Raw genomic sequence first — 22,530 nt, forward strand, 5'->3', positions numbered from 1 at the left:
GAAGCACTTAAAAACAAAGAATAAAATCTCAAAATCCACTATAAACTGGAGGACTGGAGGCCAGTAAAGCAAAGCGAAAATTGGTGCGATATGATCATGCTTATGAGTCCCTTTGACGAGATGAGCAGCTGCATTTTGAATAAGCTGCAGGTGAGACTGAATTATTCCCGAGTAAAGAGGACTACAGTCGTCTCGTCTCAGAGATAAAAGCATGAATCGCTTTCTTAAAGTCAGAAAAAGAAATGAATGTTTCGACCTTGGAAAGCAGCTGGCTTTGATCGCTCATAATTAAAAACATATTATCAAGAATCACTCCAAAGTTTTTAAGTGACGTTCTTTGGTTCCTGGGGTCCAAGGTGGATGTCCTGATTGGTACAGGGGTTAGAAGGCTGAAATAACACTTCAGCCTCATCTTCAAATCATTTCATCTTCAGAAAATCGAAGGTTTAACCTTCGTTTTGCAGCCAAAGCAAACCTCTCGAGGAGCTGAGGTGTTATTGAAGTGTTGACTCTTTAGGGGAACATAAATGTGAGAGTCATCCACACAACAGTAAAAAAAAAGACCTCAAGTTTCTTAAGGCTGGATCCTGTAGGAGGCTAAACGAGGAATGGACCGAGGACGGACCCCTGGGGGGCAACTCAGGAGAATAACGGAGGAAGCGAGCACACAGAGAGAACACAAGGATCTGATGCAGAAAGCTTAATTTGAGATCTGATACCAACAATTTAATTAATAAAAGTTCTCACAGACCACTGGAGATCCTGAAGGGCAAGAAGAGACAGATAACTTGATCTCACTGCATTTACAGTGATCTCTCATAATGGACTGAGACAATATTTAACAAATGTTAAGTCGGATCTTTACAGCTTCTTGATAGGCTGGGAGAGAAACTCTTCAACAAATCAAAAGACATCTGCAGCTTGTCGTCTTTACATTCATGCATTTGGTAACCCTGCAATAACACTGGTAAGATGGTTTCAAAGAACCTGCTGAGGTCTGGATACAGTGGCTGCAGAGGACACCGACATCCACGGCAGTAAGACAAGTAAACCAATCGCTTGCAGAGAGCAAAAGGAGTTTGATCTGATTAAGCATCTTTTGCAACATTTGCCTTCAAGATGACTATCTGGGAGCTCCAGACTGAAAAACACGATGAGACCGCTGCCTGAAGTTTCATCAAGTCCAACTTCGAATGTGAGGAAATGAGTATTTTACCAGGTTTTCTGAGGACAGAACCAGCTGATGGGATGATGTGGTCCTGTTGGATGTGATCTCCAGCTCTCGCGTGAGGGACTCGCAGTGACCATGGTCCTCAGCCGGAATAGGGTGGATTGCCCTCTCCGGGTCGGGAGTCAGGTCCTGCCTCAAGTGTTGGAGTTTAAATATCTCGGGGTCTTGTTCACGAGTGAGGGAAGGATGGAGCGCGAGATCGACAGACGGATCGGTGCGGCGTCTGCAGTAATGTGGACTCTGCGCCGGTCTGTCGTGGTGAAGAAGGAGCTGAGCCAGAAGGTGAAGCTCTCCATTTACCAGTCGATCTACGTTCCTACCCTCACCTATGGTCATGAGCTGTGGGTCGTGACCGAAAGAAGGAGATCTCGTATACAGGCGGCTGAAATGAGTTTCCTCCGCAGGGTGGCCGGGCTCTCCCTTAGAGATAGGGTGAGGAGCTCGGTCATCCGGGAGGAGAACAGAGTAGAGCCGCTGCTCCTCCACATCGAGAGGAACCAGTTGAGGTGGCTCGGGCATCTGGTCAGGATGCCTCCTGGACCTCCCTGGTGAGGTGTTCCAGGCACGTCCCTCTGGGAGGAGACCCCGGGGAAGACCCCGGACACGCTGGAGGGATTATATCTCTCGGCTGGCCTGGGAACGCCTCGGGATCCCCCCCCCGCAGAGTTGGCAAATGTGGCTGGGGAGAGGGAAGTCTGGGCTTCCCTGCTTAGGCTGCTGCCCCCGCGACCCGACCCCGGATAAGCGGCAGAGGATGGATGGATGGATGGATGGAGAACCAGCTGATGTGTTTCTCCTCCTGGTTTTCACACCTTTTTAATGACAATGCTGACACAAGAGACAGAATTAAAAGACTAATAAAAGGACTTTTTTTTTTTTTTTTTAAGCTTTTTTAGCTTTTTGGCGACAGCCAAATTTTGATTCCCTGCATCCTCTCGTCTCCAGGAACCTGGAGAGTGTCAGCTTCCATCCCGCACCTGGAGGCGATTAGGAGTGAAGAGGGTCCTGGAGAGCGAGATCTTCCTCACATCTTGGATGGGTGGAAGAAAGCTGAGTTTGGGTGTGAATGAAGGAAATGTTTCATTTGTGACTGATGTTTTCCTTCCTTTTTACTTTTTTCCTGGTAGTGCGCTGATGATTACTCCCTCAGCTGCCTCGGTGTAGCTGCTGTGACTCACATTGTTTGCAACACCAGAGATAATATTTTTATGTTTTTCCTCTCCCTGGAAACTCTGGGGGTTTGATGCAGCTCGAAAGTTGCTGAGCTCACAGAACAAGGCCCCAGGCGCCGACATTAGAGATGATACACAAAATCAGGGAGACAAAGACTAATTAGCTGCTGTGGAGCATGTGTGAGTATGTGTGTGTGCTTCCGTGCCTGTATACAGCATAATTGATGTTTGTAGGTGTGTTTGTGTGTATGACTATGCTAATTTACGTGTATTTTTGTGTGTCTGTCATTAAGTGGATGGTGGTGTGTGCATAAGAAAACAGGTTAAAGCTCTAAAGTTCATTTAAAGCCATAAATAAAGTGAGAAATTTACTAAAGAACATCCGTCAAGCAGTTAATTTGCCAGAAAACGTCAAAGTTTCACTGTAAATGTTGGCTTATAAATGACTTCTTAATGTATTTTTTAATTTTTAGAAGCAGTTTTGATGCAGACAACCCATCAGATAACTGGCGCAGACTGGCTGAGATATGTTTGGATGCTACACCAGGAATCTCTAAGAGTGTCATGTTTTTGCCACCCTGATCTCCTGGCGCTCATTGATTACTCGATCCACCTGCTGGCTTCCTAATTGCCTCTGCTACCTCATTCAGTTCACCTGGTTTCCTTTTCTCTCACTGCCTACTTAAGTTCCCTCCAATCCCTCCTTTTCTGCCAGATAATAATCAGACCTATGTCTAGTTGTGTTCCAGCGCTCTACGGATTGTTCCTCAGTTGCCGACCTTCTGCTTCATGCCCCTGGATTACCCTCCTTGCCTTGCCCTCGACGGACACCGCTACCTTTCGGATCTTCTGGTTACCGACCCTGCCTGTCTTTGGATCTCTGAGCCTTGTCTTTGCCTGGATGAGTATTTTGCCATCCTGTTTACCTCCCAGCTGTTGCCTGGTTTCTTCTGCAGAGCACTCTCCTGGACTGATCTTCTGTTCATACTCCTCCACCAATAAACTGGTAATTTGTCCAGAACTCCCTGTGTGTGGCTGAATTACGGATCCTCAGGGTAACTCATTACAAAGAGCTACTGTCCTGCAGGTTTTAGATGTTTCTTCACGTCTGAGTCAAACAAATGGCTCATTGACAGGCTTTTGCAGAACAAGCTGTTGGAGATCTTCAACCAGGTGTGTTGAAGCAGAGAATCACCAGGGCGGTGATTTTACTGGACTTTCAGCTTTTTATGCTTCTGTCCTGGATGCTTGGCGTGTTCAGAGGGTTGTCACTGAGGGCACGCCATGCCGGTGGAGCTTTGAGGGACTGCTGTTCTCCAACCATCATCAGCCTGTCCTGACCCTCTTCCACCTACAACGCCCAGCCCGACACCGTTCTCCTGGTTTGTAGCGATCCCATCGGGATCTTCAGGCCGAGTCGATGCATTTTTAGCACCATTTCTATTGCAGTTCTGACGGTGTGAAATCGAGTTGAAAATGTGGCGCGACTAGGGTGGCCAGATGTCATGTTTTATGTGGGATCGTCCCTCATTTCTATTACTTTTCACACGTCGCACAAAACAGGACGCTGTCCCGCATCGTTACGACCAGGCTTCACTTTTATGAATGAAAAAAAACAAACAAAACGGGCTTTTACTAATTGTGTGTGGCAAAAGATTTGACGGCTGTCACATCACACCGCCTGCTGATTTGAGTTACACTCATGTCAATCCAACTAGGAGGCGGGACTTAATGCACATCTAGGATGCACCGGTGCAGCCACTAACAAAAATAAATAAATAGAAAAACAACCGATTTATCATGGAGGACAGGAAGACGACCACAGCGAAGAAGAGCAGAAAGTTTTGTTACAACAAAGACTGGGAAAGCAGATATTCCTGGTAAAACCTGTTCCAGGAGACTGGGAGGGTATTTTGTGATGTTTGTCAGAGTAATTTTTCCGTGTCACACGGCGGAGAATATGACGTGAAACGGCACCAAAAATCCGAGAGTCACAAAAAAGCTGCTACTCAGAGGGAGGATTGCCAGTCAGTGGACATGTTCCTGATAAAGCCTCGACTGCTCATTCTGTTTGATTCTTATAATGTGAAAAGAACAAGGAAATAGTATGCAAGCTTTTACTGTTTCCCTTCGTCAGAGAATAAGAATTTCATTAAAAAAAAAAAAAGTAACATATTGGTTATGTTTGGATAGTGATTTTATTACCAAAGAGCAGAATATAAAGGTAGTTTTAAAAAAAAAAACAAAACAAAACTTTGTCATGAAAGAGTGGAATCACACATTGTCCCACATTTGGTGGGAGAAGATCTGGTCACCCGAGGCGCGACTGGCCAGAATGTGACGCCACAGGACGAGTCATGACAGCCACTTTGGGTCGTATCAGCAGCACCAACAACCTTCTCTGATTCTGTTCATGAACCTTCTCCTGACTACAAGGAACCTCTAAGAATCTCTGGTTTTTCCATTAAATAACCACTCTTGTAGGATTTTTTTTATCCCCTCCGTAATATTTTATTTCAATAATCATACGTGTTTGTTTGTTTTTTTTTAAAGTTGTTTATTAATGGTTTAAATCATGGTTGTTGTTTTGAGTGCCTGACATGGCCAGATTATCCAATGGGCATTATGGGCACAGACCCAGGGGCCCATGCCCACTTGGGGACCATATAGGGCAAACACCAGCCGTTTGGACATGAAACAAAATGTATATAAAAGCCAAGTAGTTACACCACAGTGTCCAGTCTATTGCTATTGTTAGAAATGTCGTTTCACAGTGAATCATTCACAATTTTCACAATGTTGCAGTGAGGAAGGGGACCCCTGGAACACTCTGGGCCCTGTGCACTTTTAATCCGGCCCTGCTTTCTGGTTTTATTGTGTGATGTTTTGAAGAATCTGTCTATAAACAGTGTTTTTATTTTAACAGCAGGAATATTTTGCTGCAGAAGAGAAAAATAACAGGCGGTTTCAGGCAACCAGCTTCATCACGCCTCAGATATTCAACCTGAGAGGTGACGATGACTGGTTTAAAGTTAACTTTGCTGGGTGATGACTGAGTCATGCAGTCAGTAAATGACCGATTAACCCTGCTGGGATGATCCCCGTCCGTCTGAGCAGGATCCACAAAAAGCTGCTGGATGGTAAACATAGTGAGGAGACGATCACATGGTGTCACAGGTTCAACTCCAGGTCAGCCCGCCACCATGTCTCTGATAACGCTGAGGTGCTATAAAAATCCTTCCTCTGTAGCCGTCACATGGAGGCTCATTTATACTGACAGCAGCTTCCTGCATTTTTAAATAACTAACACGGAAAGCTCACGGTTTGTCATCTGTGTGTCGCTGTTTGGACCGAACTCGCTGGTTTAATAATGGCTTCATCTTCACACGCAAAATAAGAATCTGAAATAAAAATGCAGGAAAGCTGTCTGATTACTGCTCCTTGTGTCTTTTCCAGTCAGACGATGTGTATCAGGTCTATGGGGGGGAAAGACCGGAAGCGGGACTCTTCCAGTTCATGAAGACGACTACAAACCTCCGCATTTGTTTAAATATTTCCTCCTCATTTATCTGGACATAGACCCTGCATGGCCGTCTCTCTGTTTTAAACAGGTTTCTCCTCATTTCTTTGCTTGAAAAAAGCAGCTTGCCGGCAGTGAGACGTAAGAAGTTTCAAGCAAGTATGTAGCAACGTATCATGTAATCACTAAAACTGTTGAAAGTTTTAGTGATTAAGTCAAAGTAAAGATACCAAACGTCACAAATTTTTTTCTATGACAGCTAAGTTTCACTGTACGCCTGTGTGTCAACACAGAGACGGTATATAAAAGATGGGCGGAGCCTTTGTGACGTCGTAGGTTTCTGAAGAGCTGAATTGAAGCTCGGTGGGCGGTTCCTACCATCACCATCTTGGCAGGGGCATGCGCGTCGTCTCGCCCAGAAAATACAAATATGGGCAAAAGGGGTGGAGCTGAGAGGGGGACTGTGAGCGTCATGGTGGATGATTGACATCGAGCGAACTCTGAGCTGCCTGTAGCTAAGAGCTAACCGAGCTAACTCGGAGATAACAGGAGCTAACCAGCTAACGAAGATGAGCGGGCTAAAGCTAAGTCACGTTGTTAACCGGCTAAAAACCGCAGTTGTTCTACGTTCTTCTGACTTGAAGCGGGAGATCGGGTACCTGTCAATCAAAAGGACACGCCCCTAAATATGCCAAACTTTGAGATTAAATTACTTTTAAACGGGCGAGTTAGAAAAAAATTCACTCCCCCCACAGTTGTCATGAAGGTAAACCAGACCTATTAAACCTAAAATGGTAAACATGTTTATTTCTGCTGTAAACATGTTTATTTCTGCTGTAAACATGTTTATTTCTGCTGTAAACATGTTTATTCCTGCTGTGGAGTTGGTCTTTTTAACCTGGGAGTCTATGGGGATTCGCGCTGTTTTGCAGCCCCTAGTGGATGAAGGGGGAACTGCAGTTTTATGCACTTCCGCATCGGCTTCTCTTTTAACCGCCTGAGGCTCCGTCCATCTTTTATGTACAATCTATTGTCACACGCCTCGCTGCAAATAATGTCGAACTCTTAAAATTGAGAATATTCAGACTATAATAATAGTTACACCTGATAAGATTTACTGAAATAAGATAAAATATCTTTAAACAAGTTGAGAAATGTTCACTTAAGGTGAAAAAAAATCTTCAAAACTGGCCTGTCAGGTTTGCTTCACTGTTTCTCAGTGAAGTAATTTACAGCATGGGTGGAGGGTTCCACCCAAAGTCCAGCGACTATACACAAAGCGCAGTGAGGGAGACTAGTGAGCATCAGGGCTACTATCAAACATGAAACATCAAGGCTCCATGAATACATCAGGAAGAGGGTGCAGAGGAACGAAGCACTTTGTGAATGTTTGAAATCTGGAGGGAAACCAAAAGGTAAAGAAAGAAAAGCGCCTACATGGGATGTACCCTGATGATCACCGAAGTATAAACAAGTCCTATCAACGGCTGGAGAGGGCTGGACTGAAGGACAGCACAGAGGCACTAATCATGGCAGCACAGGAGCCTTGAGTACCAGGACCATGGAGGCCCAGATCTACCATACCAGGCAGGATCCCAGGTGCAGAAAGCCCTGAAACAATCCAGCTCCTCACAGCAGGGTGCAAGATACTGGCTGGCAAAGAATACATGGAGCGCCATAACCAAGTAGCCGGCATAGTGTACAGGAACATCTGTGCAGAATATGGACTGGAGATCCCAAAGTCCCAGTGGGAAACTCCCCCCAAGGTGGTGGAGAATGAGAGGGCTAAGATCCTCTAGGACTTCCAGATCCAGACAGATAAAATGGTGGTGGCCAACCAAGCGGACATAGTGATCATGGACAAGCAGCAGAGGAAAGCCGTAGCGATCATGTATCCATCTCCAATGATGGAAATATCAGGAAAAAGGAGAAACTGGAGAAGTACCAAGGCCTCAAGGAAGACCTGGAGAAGGCTGGAGGGTGATGGAAGTGGGAAGGGAAGAGCTTTTTTTAATATATGTACAAACACACAAATATATAAACATCTGTTGCCAGTGAAGCTAACAGCTCCAACGAGCTCCTCCATTAGAACGACTTTTACTTCTCCAGCTTCATGTGCGCCTCCTCCAACTTCTCTGAGACGTGTTACTGCCATCAGACGGGCTAATATTTCTCATGAAATCATAAAGGATTTTTCTCTGTGCTAAAAGTGAGATTTTTCATTTCAACCCGTTAAAGTCTAACGGCGTTGAAGTCATAAACTCCTCCTACAGACTTTCCCGACATCCTCCAATGAGGTAAAAACAAGCAAAAGCTTAAGAAAACCACTAAACTATTTGATCCTGCATCTTTTATTGTTGCTGCGCTGACGGAGGAGGGTAGCACCACTGTAACAGCCGGCAACTTCAGACAGAAACAAACCTGCTCAGATCTTCCAGCTCACTCCGTTTTATCCTCCGTCTTCTTTCATCTCAGTGTAGTTAAGAGTTTTTCCTCTGGAGTCTCCTGTTCTGAGCAGCTCAAACCCAAAAAGGTGGTGTGTGTGTGTGACTGATTGGTGACCCCTTGCAGGGCATTCTGATCTGCTGGGGCTTTGACCTGTAGCGGGCCTCCGGTCCAGGACCGGGAACTGATCAGGGGGTTGTGTTGGTACCATAGACTGTATATAAAAAGATGGGCGGAGCCTCCGTGACGTCACCCGTAGGTTTCTGAAGAGCTGAATTGAAGCTCGGTGGGCGGTTCCTACCATCACCATCTTGGCAGGGGCATGCGCGTCGTCTCGCCCAGAAAACACAAATATGGGCAAAGAGGTGGAGCTGAGAGGGGGGCTGTGAGTGTCATGGTGGATGATTGACATCTAGCAAACTCCGAGCTTTCTGTAGGTAAGAGCTAACCAAGCTAACCTGGAGCTAACAGGAGCTAACCAGCTAACGGAGGTAAGCGGGCTAAAGCTAAGTCACGTTGTTAACAGGCTTAAAACCACGGTTGTTCTACGTTCTTCTGACTTGAAGCGGGAGATCGGGTACCTGTCAATCAAAAGGACACGCCCCTAAATATGCCAAACTTTGAGATTAAATTACTTTTAAATGGGCGAGTTAGAAAAAAATTCACTCCCACCACAGTTGTCATGAAGGTAAACCTGACCTATTAAACCTAAAATGGATTTTTGAACCAGGCTGTAAACATGTTTATTCCTGCTGTAAACATGTTTATTCCTGTTGTAAACATGTTTATTTCTGCTGTAAACATGTTTATTCCTGCTGTAAACATGTTTATTTCTGCTGTAAACATGTTTATTCCTGCTGTAAACATGTTTATTTCTGCTGTAAACATGTTTATTTCTGCTGTAAACATGTTTATTCCTGCTGTAAACATGTTTATTTCTGCTGTGAAGTTGGTCTTTTTAACATGGGAGTCTGTGGGGATTCGCTCTGTTTTGCAGCCCCTAGTGGATAAAGGGGGAACTGCAGTTTTAAACACTTCTGCATACGCTACACTTTATGGCTCTGTCCATCTTTCATATATGTTGCATGGTTGGTACTTACTCTGAAGAGCCGTTTTTTTGGTTGTGTATGGGGGAGATGCAGGGTGGGAGGAGCAGGCAGTCTTTATCCAGACGCAGCTTCTTGTTAGACCTGACAGCTGATTCTCCGTGCTCCGACTGGGAATATGGAGGACAGAGAACAGATGAATGCAGATTATTGTGTAAAATACTGAAGATGAGGAGCATCCTGGTCCTCACCTTGTGTTTCCTTTTGCTCTTGCTGGTGTGTTTCTCTGCTGGAAGCAGCATGCTTGCAGCTGTTTGCCTCCTGTGTTTCCCGCCGCTCTCTCCCCTCTCCGGCCTCCCAGGCAGCCTGGGATTACTCTGCTCCGGGTTGTCCAGGACCCCCAGACCTTGGCAGAGTTTCTCCCTGTCCCTCGCCGCTGCCCTCTCCCTTTCCCCAAACATAAATCTGTCCCTGTCCTCCCTGTCCATCTGCCTGTCTCTGTCCCCTTGTCTCTCCCTGTCCTGCAGTAATCGCTCATTGTCGTCCTCCTGTCTCTCTCCTTTCGCCAGCTTCTGTCTCTCTCTCTCTGCAACCGCTCTGTCTCTCCCTTCGCTCCCATCCCGTTCTGCGTTTCCCACCCCGGATTTGTCCCCAGGGACCCTGCTGAGCAAACTCAAGTCAATTTTCACCCATAAACTCTGGATGTCATGGTATTCCCTCAGCGGGGAAAGAGGCACCTCGTGTCCCACATTGGAAGGGGGCGACATGGACTCCAGGTCTTTGCTCTGCCCTCCTAACCCTCCTGGATCCGGGACAGAATTCCCAAACGGACCATTCATGTTGCTGATGCTCAGGGAGTTACAGCTACTGCTGACGGTACCGCTGCTACCGTTACTACTGCTGCTACCGGTGGCGCTCACGCTGCTGCCATCTTTGACTCGAAGTCCTGTTGCTCCAAATGTTCCCAGGCTTCCGGCAGCAGAGCCGAGGCAAGGGAGGACGGGCGTGTGGATGTGTGTGTTGGACAGAGTCTGTGTGTTAATGACGGAGCGAGTCGTCTGAGGCGGCGGCGCCGGGATTTTGATGGCGTCCTCGGTTTCTGACTGGCAATCTGAGGAGGAGGACGAGGAATCTGTTTCGATGAATTCTCTGGACTTTGGTGTGATTCTGGTGCTGGGACCTCTGTGTTTCCTCTTATCCTGAAACACATACACAAGACAACGTTACACACACACACACACACACACACACACACACACACACACACACACAGCTTACAGTCAACATACAGGGTCTGGTCCAAGAGGGTCGCAGTCCTGCAGGTTTTCAATGTTCCCCTGCTCCAACAGAACTGACTCAAATCAATGCAGGTGTGTTGGAGCAGGAGCACGCTGAGAACCTGCAGGACTGTGGCTCTCATCGGTCTGAACCATAGACTATATATTAATATATATATATTAAATATATAAATATATATATACTATATATATCAGTAAAATAAAAGATGGGCGGAGCCTCCGTGACGTCACCCGTAGGTTTCTGAAGAGCTGAATTGAAGCTCGGTGGGCGGTTCCTACCATCACCATCTTGGCAGGGGCATGCCAAGACGCTCGCCCGGAAAATACAAATATGGGCAAAGAGGTGGAGCTGAGAGGGGGGCTGTGAGCGTCATGGTGGATGATTGACATCGAGCGAACTCCGAGCTAAGAGCTAACCAAGCTAACCCAGAGATAAAAGGAGATAACCAGCTAACGGAGGTAAGCAGCCTAAAGCTAAGTCACGTTGTTAACCGGCTAAAAACCGCGGTTGTTCTACGTTCTTCTGACTTGAAGCGGGAGATCGGGTACCTGTCAATCAAAAGGACACGTCCCTAAATATGTCGAACTTCGAGGTTAAATTACTTTTAAATGGGCAAGTTAGAAAAAAATTCACTCCCCCCACAGTTGTCATGAAGGTAAACATGACCTATTAAACCTAAAATGGATTTTTGAACCAGGCTGTAAACATGTTTATTCCTGCTGTAAACATGTTTATTTCTGCTGTAAACATGTTTATTTCTGCTGTGAAGTTGGTCTTTTTAACATGAGAGTCTATGGGGATTTGCTCTGTTTTGGAGCCTCTAGTGGATGAAGGGGGAACTGCAGTTTTATGCACTTACAAATAGACTTTACTTTTAACCGCCGGAGGTTGCCGCTTGGTCCAAACTGAGTTGCCAAAGTGGATCATAATATTTTGATGAACGTCTTGAGCATTGGGTTGGCATTCGTGGTACTGCCCTGCAATGGTTCAGGTCCTACCTGTCCGAAAGGACTTTTTCTGTTAAACTAGGCCATTTGCAGTCATCCTCTGCTCCTCTGTCATGTGGGGTCCCACAGGGGTCCAATCTGGGGCTTCTCCTTTTTTCATTATACCTCCTTCCCCTTGGGTCGGTCATTAGGAAGCACAATTGTGCTTTCCATCTCTATGCTGATGACAGTCAGGTTTATGTTCCCCTTAAACGCAAGGACTCTTTTTCTCTAAAAAAGCTTTTAAACTGTCTTGACGAGGTCAAAGCCTGGATGGCCTTGAATTTTCTTCACTTTAATGAGCAGAAGACAGAAGTGATGGTTTTCAGTCCTGGTGCTAGTGGGTCCTTTCCTGCTGATTTGGGCCCTCTTGCACAATATTGTAGACCAGTCGTCACAAATCTGGGTGTGAAACTGGACAGTGATTTTAATCTAGACAGGCAGATCAGTGCAGTGGTTAAATCTAGCTTTTCCCAGCTGAGGCAACTGGCAAAGGCCAGGACTTTGAAACAGTCATTCACACTTTTATCACAACACGGCTCGATTACTGCAACGCTCTTTACTTTTCACGCAAAAATGTTTGTCCCGTCTGCAGTTGGTGCAAAATGCTGCAGCTCGTCTGCTGACGGGAACACGTAAGACAGAGTACATGTATCCTGTTTTAGCCACACTGCACTGGCTGCATGTTCTTTTTAGGATTCACTTTAAAATCCTTTTATTTGTTTTTAAGTCTTTAAATGACCTCGCCCCGCCTTACCTCTCTGAGCTGCTACACATGTACTCCGCTTCCCGTACGCTCCGGTCAGCAGCTCAGCTGTTCCTGGAGGTCGTGAGAACGCGGAGGAAGCTCAGAGGGGACAGGACCTTTTCAGTGGTGGGACCAGCTCTGTGGAACTCACCGCCACTACAGGTCAGACAGGCTTCATCACAGTCCAGTTTTAAATCCCTTCTTAAGACCCACCTATTCATTGGCATTTTACCCAGAATGAGTTTGCTTTTATTGCTTTTATTATTTGTTTGTTTCATTGTTTTTATATTTTATGGTTTTAAACTTTACAGTTTTATTGTTTTATGTTTTAATATGTTAATTATGTTATGTTTAGCACTTTGTTAGCAGTGGCTGTCAGAGAGTGCTTTATAAATAAAGTTGGCTTGGCTTGGCCATTTCATAATATAATACAAAGTGGTCCAGGTGTACATCTCGCTGCTAACTGCTGGGACAGGCTGCAGCCTCCCCGTGAGCCTGAACTGGACTTACTGGTTCAGAAAATGAAAGAATGAAAGTTTCCAGCTTGTTCTACTAATCTGTGGACAAAATTCAAGATGTCCGACTGTCTAAGTTTGAATGTCGCTAATATTCAGAGCACATAAGTCCCACAGCTGAGTCGGTCAGTTGCAAATGAAAAGCCAGCCTGTCCATGTGGGCTGCAGACACGTATGTGTGTTTCCTCATACGTGTTGCGAGTTGGCTCTGACTGGGTTTCAGCTGGGGCCAAACTTTAGTCCTGTTAGGCCGATGTGAGCTCCCCAGACCCACTCAGCCCACCTACATCGCTTAACGGTGCTCATACAGCCCACATGGGCTTCACATATGGAGCCCATGTAACGGAAACCACATGGGTCCTGCAAGTCCAGTTCAAGTCCAGTCAGAAGCCACATGACCCAAATGTAACCCTTAAGGGCCCCACGTGGACGTTCTGGCTGGAGTTACAGCAGGTTTCTGATTTTCTAGTTTTACACAGCTGCAGACGCTTACAAACTTTCTTTCCTCCCAGTTGCTGCAACAGGAACGTCAAATATCCAGTAATGATGTCACCTACTCTCAGTCGCTCAGAATTACGAGGCAACTTGAACGCACCAGGAATCTGTATTGTGACTTTTCTTTCTTGTAGGGGGGAAGTTAATCCTTCTTCCTGCTCCTTTTCAGCAGAAACATCATAGGAAGATGTAAATTTATAGACAGAATATGTTTTTCTGTCGTATTTCATCCTGTATTTATTTAGTTTTTTTTATCTAACTGTCCATATATGAAGGCATTAAGGGCTTAATAAAAATAAGAAATATTGATTTATTTATTATAATAAAATTCTCAGCTTGAGATTCAGGCATTATGAGACATTTTCAGGTCTTTTCTGGACGTGTTTTACTGCAGTTTTAAGTCATTTTCTCTTCCTTTATTTCTTCTCTTTCCATTTCCAGTGAAAACCAGGTGGTTTTGAAGCACGCCTCATCAGTAAAATACAGTTTTATCCTGAAGAGCTGCGTAACTTTAAAGCTTGTCTTCAGGCTGTAAAGTGAAGCGATCATGTCAGGACGTTCGGACGATCTGTTACACATGTGCAGAACGAACTCCGGAGCTCTTTTCCAGATGTTTATGAGCTTTGGAAAGTTGCCCTTTAAGGTGATAAAGTTAAAACACACATGCATGCATATGTATGTGCCCCCCACCCCCTTCCAGAACCTAACCTGGTTTACAGTGACAGCAGGAACTGGCAGGGGGGGTTGCTGCAGTGCTGCAGGTGGAGTAGCTGCGCTGTTGTTGGAGCTGGCGGCGCTCCGAGGTTCCTTCCTGGGGGCAGTCTTCCCACTGGGAGGCTTGCTTCGTGGCCTCGGGGGGTTCTGATGCTCCAGGGAAGGGGGAGGCAACAGGTCCTTCTCTCTAGCTGCAGGACTAGTTAGAGGAAACACAGAGAGAGGAGGCATCTCACTCACTGCTGAAGCCCGAGCGACGGATGTGCAGCTGAACACTTACAAATGATGGCAGATAATGTTTGCCTTGGCGAGCTCCGGGGGGTGAATGTGTGTTTGGAAAAAAAAAACACATACAGCGGGATGAAATAATTGAAACCAGCATGCATTCAGCTGAACTTGTTTGGATTTGTCATGCTGAACATGGAAATAATCAGAGGTGATGGAGAGACAGGAGGAAAATGAAAAGGAAACGTTCACACTGCAGGTTTTTCTGATGAAATCCTTTTGTTTGTTCACTTTTATCAGCTTTTAAAACTTGTCTTAAAACCCAGTTTTATTTCTTTATTTTTTATTGTCTTCTTTTGTCTTCCATCCATCCACCTTTGTGCTGCTGACCTGGAGTTGGGTTGCGGGGGCAGCAGAGAGAAGTCATGCCTCCAGCATGTCCTGGATCTGAACCTTAGACTGTATCTAAAGATGGGCGGAGCTTCCGTGACGTCACCCGTAGGTTTCTGAAGAGCTGCATTGAAGCTCGGTGGGCGGTTCCTACCATCACCATCTTGGCAGGGGCATGCGCGTTGTCTCGCCCGGAAAATACAAATATGGGCCGCCCCCTTCATAAAGACGCCCCCCCTTCCTACAGACGCCCCCCTTTATAGATGCTGCCCTTCCTACAGACGCTCCCTTCATAAAGACGCCCCCCCTTCCTACAGACGCCCACCTTTATAGATGCTGCCCTTCCTACAGACACCCCCCTTTATAGATGCTGCCCTTCCTACAGACACCCCCCTTTATAAAGATGCTGTCCTTCCTACAGACGCCCCCCTTTATAAAGATGCTGCCCTTCCTACAGACGCCCCCCTTTATAAAGATGCTGCCCTTCCTACAGACACCCCCCTTTATAAAGATGCTGCCCTTCCTACAGACACCCCCCTTTATAAAGATGCTGCCCTTCCTACAGACGCCCCCCTTTATAAAGATGCTGCCCTTCCTACAGACACCCCCCTTTATAAAGATGCTGCCCTTCCTACAGACGCCCCCCTTTATAAAGATGCTGCCCTTCCTACAGACGCCCCCCTTTATAGATGCTGCCCTTCCTACAGACGCCCACCTTTATAGATGCTGTCCTTCCTACAGACGCCCCCCTTTATAAAGATGCTGCCCTTCCTATAGACGCCCCCCTTTATAGATGCTGCCCTTCCTACAGACACCCCCCTTTATAGATGCTGCCCTTCCTACAGACGCCCACCTTTATAGATGCTGTCCTTCCTACAGACGCCCCCCTTTATAAAGATGCTGCCCTTCCTACAGACGCCCCCCTTTATAGATGCTGCCCTTCCTACAGACACCCCCCTTTATAGATGCTGCCCTTCCTACAGACGCCCACCTTTATAGATGCTGTCCTTCCTACAGACGCCCCCCTTTATAAAGATGCTGCCCTTCCTACAGACGCCCCCCTTTATAGATGCTGCCCTTCCTACAGACGCCCACCTTTATAGATGCTGCCCTTCCTATAGACGCCCCCCTTTATAGATGCTGCCCTTCCTACAGACGCCCCCCTTTATAGATGCTGCCCTTCCTACAGACGCCCCCCTTTATAGATGCTGCCCTTCCTACAGACGCCCCCTTTTATAGATGCTGCCCTTCCTACAGACGCCCCCCTTTATAGATGCTGTCCTTCCTACAGACGCCCCCCTTTATAAAGATGCTGCCCTTCCTATAGACGCCCCCCTTTATAGATGCTGCCCTTCCTACAGACGCCCACCTTTATAGATGCTGTCCTTCCTACAGACGCCCCCCTTTATAAAGATGCTGCCCTTCCTATAGACGCCCCCCTTTATAGATGCTGCCCTTCCTACAGACGCCCCCCTTTATAGATGCTGCCCTTCCTACAGACGCCCCCCTTTATAGATGCTGCCCTTCCTACAGACGCCCCCCTTTATAGATGCTGCCCTTCCTACAGACGCCCCCTTTTATAGATGCTGCCCTTCCTACAGACGCCCCCCTTTATAGATGCTGCCCTTCCTACAGACGCCCACCTTTATAGATGCTGCCCTTCCTACAGACACCCCCCTTTATAAAGATGCTGTCCTTCCTACAGACGCCCCCCTTTATAAAGATGCTGCCCTTCCTACATACACCCCCCTTTATAAAGATGCTGCCCTTCCTACAGACGCCCCCTTCTTAAAGATGCTGCCCTTCCTACAGACGCCCCCCTTTATAGATGCTGCCCTTCCTACAGACGCCCCCCTTTATAGATGCTGCCCTTCCTACAGACGCCCCCTTTATAAAGATGCTGCCCTTCCTATAGACGCCCCCCTTTATAGATGCTGCCCTTCCTACAGACACCCCCCTTTATAGATGCTGCCCTTCCTACAGACGCTCCTCTTCATAAAGAAGCCCCCTCTTCCTACAGACTCCCCCTTCATAAAGACGCTGCCCTTCATAAAGACGGCTTTCTTCATAAGGACACCCCCCTTCATAAAGACGCCCCCCTTTATAAAGATGCTGCCCTTCCTACAGACGCCCCCCTTTATAGATGCTGCCCTTCCTACAGACGCCCCCCTTTATAGATGCTGCCCTTCTTACAGACACCCCCCTTTATAGATGCTGCCCTTCCTACAGACGCTCCTCTTCATAAAGAAGCCCCCTCTTCCTACAGACTCCCCCTTCATAAAGACGCTGCCCTTCATAAAGACGGCTTTCTTCATAAGGACACCCCCCTTCATAAAGACGCCCCCCTGTCGGTTTGGATTCGGATGATGGCGTGTTCTCTTCTTCTTCCTGACCTTTGCTGGTTTGCTCTGCTCCACGTCTGGCTCGGATTCTCCTCCACGCCGTTTGGCCTCTCTGTCCGTCGGGGCTGTTTCTTCCCAGTGGTGTTCCTCCGTGGAGTTGTGACTTCCTGCCCCGACAACTGGCCTGGCGACAGCCTCATCTTCGACCTCTGACCCTCCCCTGAGGCCTTCTGGTTGAGCTTGGCTTTGGTCCTATCTCTGCCCGTGCTGCAGACAGAAAAACAGAATGAATCTTTATGTCCAGCAGCTGGATCTGTTTTCTTCCGGAATAAATGGAAACCTACCAGAAGGTTGCCCTCGTATCCTTGTGCTCCACTGCAGGTGCAGGCGGAACAGCAGAGTTGCTGGATCCACAGGGCTTGGTTTTGGCCGCTGTACCCACTCCTGGTGCTTCACTCCCAGCAGGGAAAGTCTGAGGGTCCTGACTGATGGAGCCTGAATGGTGGACCATTTGAAGATAAGTTTGCAATCAAGCCTAAATGTGCTGACATGTTGCAGCCGACGCCACTGGCAGCTTCAGTCTGCCGTCTCCACTAACCTGCGCCATGATCCTCCTGCTGTGGGGGGGCCAGAGGTTTGGTCTGAGCCTGAACTTTGTTCAACCAGCTGTCCAACTGCCACTTGTTGCTGGACGGAGGCTCCGGCTGGAAAAGGAGAACGCAGCTTCATCAGCAATGAACATGGAAGCCCGATCTTCTGATCGCGACTTGCAAAGAAAAAATGTAACAAGTATCTCATAACTGTAAGAAATATAGTTATAAAATAAAGTCACACTGTCCTCAAATGTATTCATCCCCTTTCATTAAAACAAAGGCTGAATTTACAACAGTCACTTAAATAATTGGAGACTGAAAAAAGGGACAAGTAAAAATTTGCTAAATTATATTTTAGTGATGTAAGACACTGTTTTCCCATTTATTTGAGTTAAAGTACAAAACAATGGACTGGTGAGCTGTCCAGGGTGTACCCTGCCTTTCACCCTAAGACTGCTGGGATAGGCTCCAGCTTCCCCGTGATCCTGAATTGGATTAAGCGGTTAGGATAATGAATGAATGAAAGTATAAAACAATCAAACAAATTAATTGGTCCTGGACAAACTAGAGCACTTTTCTGTTGAACAGTGGGACAAAATACCTGTCAACAGGTGCAGAAGTCTGACTGAGAGGAACAGAAAATGTTAAAGTTCAACTAAATACTAGTTTATTATGTAACATATAGCATTTCAACATATTTTTTTGTTTTTTAAACAATATTTCTATTAAACCCCAATAAGAAAATAATGTAAAGATTTTCACTTTTATTTTTATTTTTTTTATTTCTTTCTAATTTTTCCTTCTTTAATGGTAGGATATGAATACATTTGAGGACGACTGTATATAGATAAATGTATGAATATATATCTGTCAATTTGAGTTTGGCATGGACTTTCTTGTGCACATTGATGTGCATGTGAGTGTGCACGTAGGAATGGATGGGTATGTATGTGTTGACATATAATGTGTAATTGCATGTACATGTAAAGGTATTATATGTGCATTTGCAGCTGATGGGGATCCAGATAAAAACCAAATAAATTGGATAACAGTTTTTGGAGATGGGAAAAGTTGTATTAAATGTGTCTCACTGCCACCATCTCCCTCCTGTACACCCGTGTTAATCCCTGGCAGTGTTAGACTGCATCTGCCCATAAAAGCAGGCAGCGTTAAGCCATTTAAATAATGTGATAACTAATGTTTTAATTTGGTCCTCTGCAGTTGGAGGGCTTTTATGACTTCCAGAGCATAAAAAAAGCATAAAGTGTCTCATGGGAGACAGTTTAATGTACAGTCAGACTTGGAGTGAAGCAGATAGTGGTAAATAAAGAGGATGGGGGTGAAGAAGGGGAGCGGCAGCACAGAAGAGCATCTGACGTTTAATAAAATGCAAAATCAAGGTGACATTTGCCAGAACTGAAAGCTCTTTTATTGTTGAGCTGTTGAATGAAATAGACAATCAGTTTGTTTATTTACAGCCATGAGAAGATGAGGCGAAGCATTCTCCGTGATCCCTCATTAAGTTGCGTGTCTCCAAACAACGCTCCATCTCACAGGCCTTCACACGCCGACTCCGAATGTTTCGTCCGAATAAATCGCCACCCCACCCTCTGTATTTTTTAGCCAATCAGTGTCGAGTTACAGGTTACGTTGACATCAGTGGCCAAATTTTGACGGATACAGAATGGACCAATGAGAGAAGACATGTTGGATGATTCAAACTTTGTATCACCATGACGACTGTGGCCGTGTGTCTGACTGTTGTTTCTTTATCTGCTGCTTCAGTTTGAGGAGCTAGCTAGGTCCTCAAACTGTCCTACAGACGTCCTAACATCCGTCCTGACGCGACCGTGGTCCAGCTTCAGGTTCTGGACTAAACAAGTTCTCTGGTCTAAAACAGACTGAACCAGGGCTGTGATGATATGCTTTTGTCCCGATTTGATTCCATTCCGACTTCTTGGGTGCCAATTCGATTTAAATTGAATTTCTCACGATTCTTCGACATTCCTGGTTTTTGTAGACTAAAAAAAAAAGAAAAAAAATTGTACAAAACTTTTTTTTTGCAAGTAATTTTTAAAATTTGAATGAGGAAAAAACAACCCAGTAGCCAGACTATCATTCTGCTGCTATTATGCCCAAAAGACAAGTAAAAAATTCAATGAAAACATTAAAAAATGACAAAAATGTTAAAATGGGTTAATTGTATTTATTAGGAAAAAAAAACCATTTTAAAATTGTGAAGCAAAAAAATCCCGATATTCAATTTCTTTGATTTGATTTCCCACCCATAGGATGAACCCAGCGGCTCTTTTACCTTAAAATAAAATCCAGTCCAAGTTCAACGGGTGGACACTGGCGTGACCTTGGCTGTGCCTGACCTGGACTCAAGCAAAGTTTTCTATTTAATTTATTTGGGGTTTTGTTTGTTTTTTCTTTTTGTCCAAGTAGCCATCTTCTATTAGACGTATTTATCTTGATTTGTCAAAGCTACAATCCAACCAACGGATGATGGTGAGCCAACTCCAGATCGAGGGAGTCTATCATAACTGGTCACCAGAACAGTAAATGAAAGTTTGTTACAGCTGGTAATAAACAAGAACATACAGAGTTATTGCCTCAAAAATACAAGACGGACAAGCGACAGTGTAGAGAGAAGTGAGCAGCCATTAAGCTCCACTACTGGAAACGTACGTCAACGCTCCAACTGGAGTTATCAGTCATGCTATGAAATTCAGCTACAGCAGCCAGGGAGCACGAGAAGCAGCTCCAACCGGCTCCAAGTGGCTCCAAGAAGCTCCAAGTGGCTCCAAGCAGCTCCAAGAAGCTCCAAGTGGCTCCAAGCAGCTCCAAGCGACTCCAAGAAGCTCCAAGCGGCTCCAAGAAGCTCCAAGCGGCTCCAAGAAGCTCCAAGAAGCTCCAAGAAGCTCCAAGCGGCTCCAAGAAGCTCCAAGCGGCTCCAAGAAGCTCCAAGAAGCTCCAAGTGGCTCCAAGTGGCTCCAAGAAGCTCCAAGCAGCTCCAAGTGGCTCCAAGAAGCTCCAAGCGGCTCCAAGAAGCTCCAAGAAGCTCCAAGAAGCTCCAAGCGGCTCCAAGAAGCTCCAAGAAGCTCCAAGAAGCTCCAAGCAGCTCCAAGAAGCTCCAAGTGGCTCCAAGCAGCTCCAAGAAGCTCCAAGTGGCTCCAAGCAGCTCCAAGAAGCTCCAAGCGGCTCCAAGAAGCTCCAAGAAGCTCCAAGCGGCTCCAAGAAGCTCCAAGCAGCTCCAAGAAGCTCCAAGTGGCTCCAAGCAGCTCCAAGCGGCTCCAAGAAGCTCCAAGTGGCTCCAAGCAGCTCCAAGAAGCTCCAAGCGGCTCCAAGAAGCTCCAAGAAGCTCCAAGCGGCTCCAAGAAGCTCCAAGCGGCTCCAAGAAGCTCCAAGCGGCTCCAAGAAGCTCCAAGCAGCTCCAAGCAGCTCCAAGCAGCTCCAAGCAGCTCCAAGCGGCTCCAAGAAGCTCCAAGCGGCTCCAAGAAGCTCCAAGCGGCTCCAAGAAGCTCCAAGAAGTTCAAAGAAGGTCCAAGTGGCTCCAAGCAGCTCCAAGCGGCTCCAAGAAGCTCCAAGTGGCTCCAAGCAGCTCCAAGAAGCTCCAAGCGGCTCCAAGAAGCTCCAAGAAGCTCCAAGCGGCTCCAAGAAGCTCCAAGCAGCTCCAAGAAGCTCCAAGTGGCTCCAAGCAGCTCCAAGCGGCTCCAAGAAGCTCCAAGTGGCTCCAAGCAGCTCCAAGAAGCTCCAAGCGGCTCCAAGAAGCTCCAAGAAGCTCCAAGCGGCTCCAAGAAGCTCCAAGCGGCTCCAAGAAGCTCCAAGCGGCTCCAAGAAGCTCCAAGCAGCTCCAAGCAGCTCCAAGCAGCTCCAAGCAGCTCCAAGCGGCTCCAAGAAGCTCCAAGCGGCTCCAAGAAGCTCCAAGCGGCTCCAAGTGCCTCCAAGAAGCTCCAAGCGGCTCCAAGAAGCTCCAAGCGGCTCCAAGAAGCTCCAAGCAGCTCCAAGAAGCTCCAAGCGGCTCCAAGTGCCTCCAAGAAGCTCCAAGCGGCTCCAAGAAGCTCCAAGAAGCTCCAAGCAGCTCCAAGCGGCTCCAAGAAGCTCCAAGAAGCTCCAAGCAGCTCCAAGCGGCTCCAAGAAGCTCCAAGTGCCTCCAAGAAGCTCCAAGCGGCTCCAAGAAGCTCCAAGCAGCTCCAAGCGGCTCCAAGAAGCTCCAAGAAGCTCCAAGTGGCTCCAAGAAGCTCCAAGCAGCTCCAAGCGGCTCCAATAAGCTCCAAGTGGCTCCAAGCAGCTCCAAGCGGCTCCAAGAAGCTCCAAGAAGCTCCAAGCGGCTCCAATAAGCTCCAAGTGGCTCCAAGCAGCTCCAAGAAGCTCCAAGAAGCTCCAAGTGGCTCCAAGCAGCTCCAAGAAGCTCCAAGCGACTCCAAGCAGCTCTCCATGCTCCGGCTCAAACATGAACATGCCGACAGAAGGGTTGTTCTGCTTTGTGGTGCTGCTAGCTGCTGTGGCTAGCTCCTTTAGCATGAATGTTTACTCCACATTCAGTTTGACAGTCCGCTGATTTTCTAGACGTGAAGCGGTGTAGAGCTGCTCTCCACACCAAACTAAACTGTCAGATCTGTCCTGTTTACTGAGATAAAAGGATTTTTTATGATTTGTTTATGCAGGCCTGGTCTGATGACATCACCATGGTTGTTTGTCATCTTGTGAGTTTTATTTGCATTTTGCATCAAAGTGGTGTTTTTTGGAGGTCTTTTTTTTCTGTCTCTCCAGACTGCAACATCTAGTGGTACAGTCCGGAGTTAC

The 22,530-nt window shown here is 46.7% G+C and overlaps 1 protein-coding gene across 1 annotated transcript in view; it reads right to left on the minus strand.

The window, feature by feature from the left end:
- The window catches only part of aff2 (AF4/FMR2 family, member 2), a gene marked incomplete at both ends in the record, with an annotated part of 265,149 nt that overhangs the window by 20,133 nt on the left and 222,486 nt on the right, over positions 1 to 22,530 (minus strand). The window contains 6 exons of the mRNA XM_079249843.1: positions 9,469 to 9,584; positions 9,666 to 10,613; positions 14,166 to 14,370; positions 17,180 to 17,395; positions 17,473 to 17,623; positions 17,727 to 17,832. Of these exons, the coding sequence (XP_079105969.1) occupies positions 9,469 to 9,584; positions 9,666 to 10,613; positions 14,166 to 14,370; positions 17,180 to 17,395; positions 17,473 to 17,623; positions 17,727 to 17,832 (1,742 nt within the window). The remainder of the gene's footprint in view (positions 1 to 9,468; positions 9,585 to 9,665; positions 10,614 to 14,165; positions 14,371 to 17,179; positions 17,396 to 17,472; positions 17,624 to 17,726; positions 17,833 to 22,530) is intronic.

Source organism: Telmatherina bonti, assembly GCF_933228915.1.
Source record: "Telmatherina bonti genome assembly, chromosome: 12".
NCBI lineage: Eukaryota > Metazoa > Chordata > Actinopteri > Atheriniformes > Telmatherinidae > Telmatherina > Telmatherina bonti.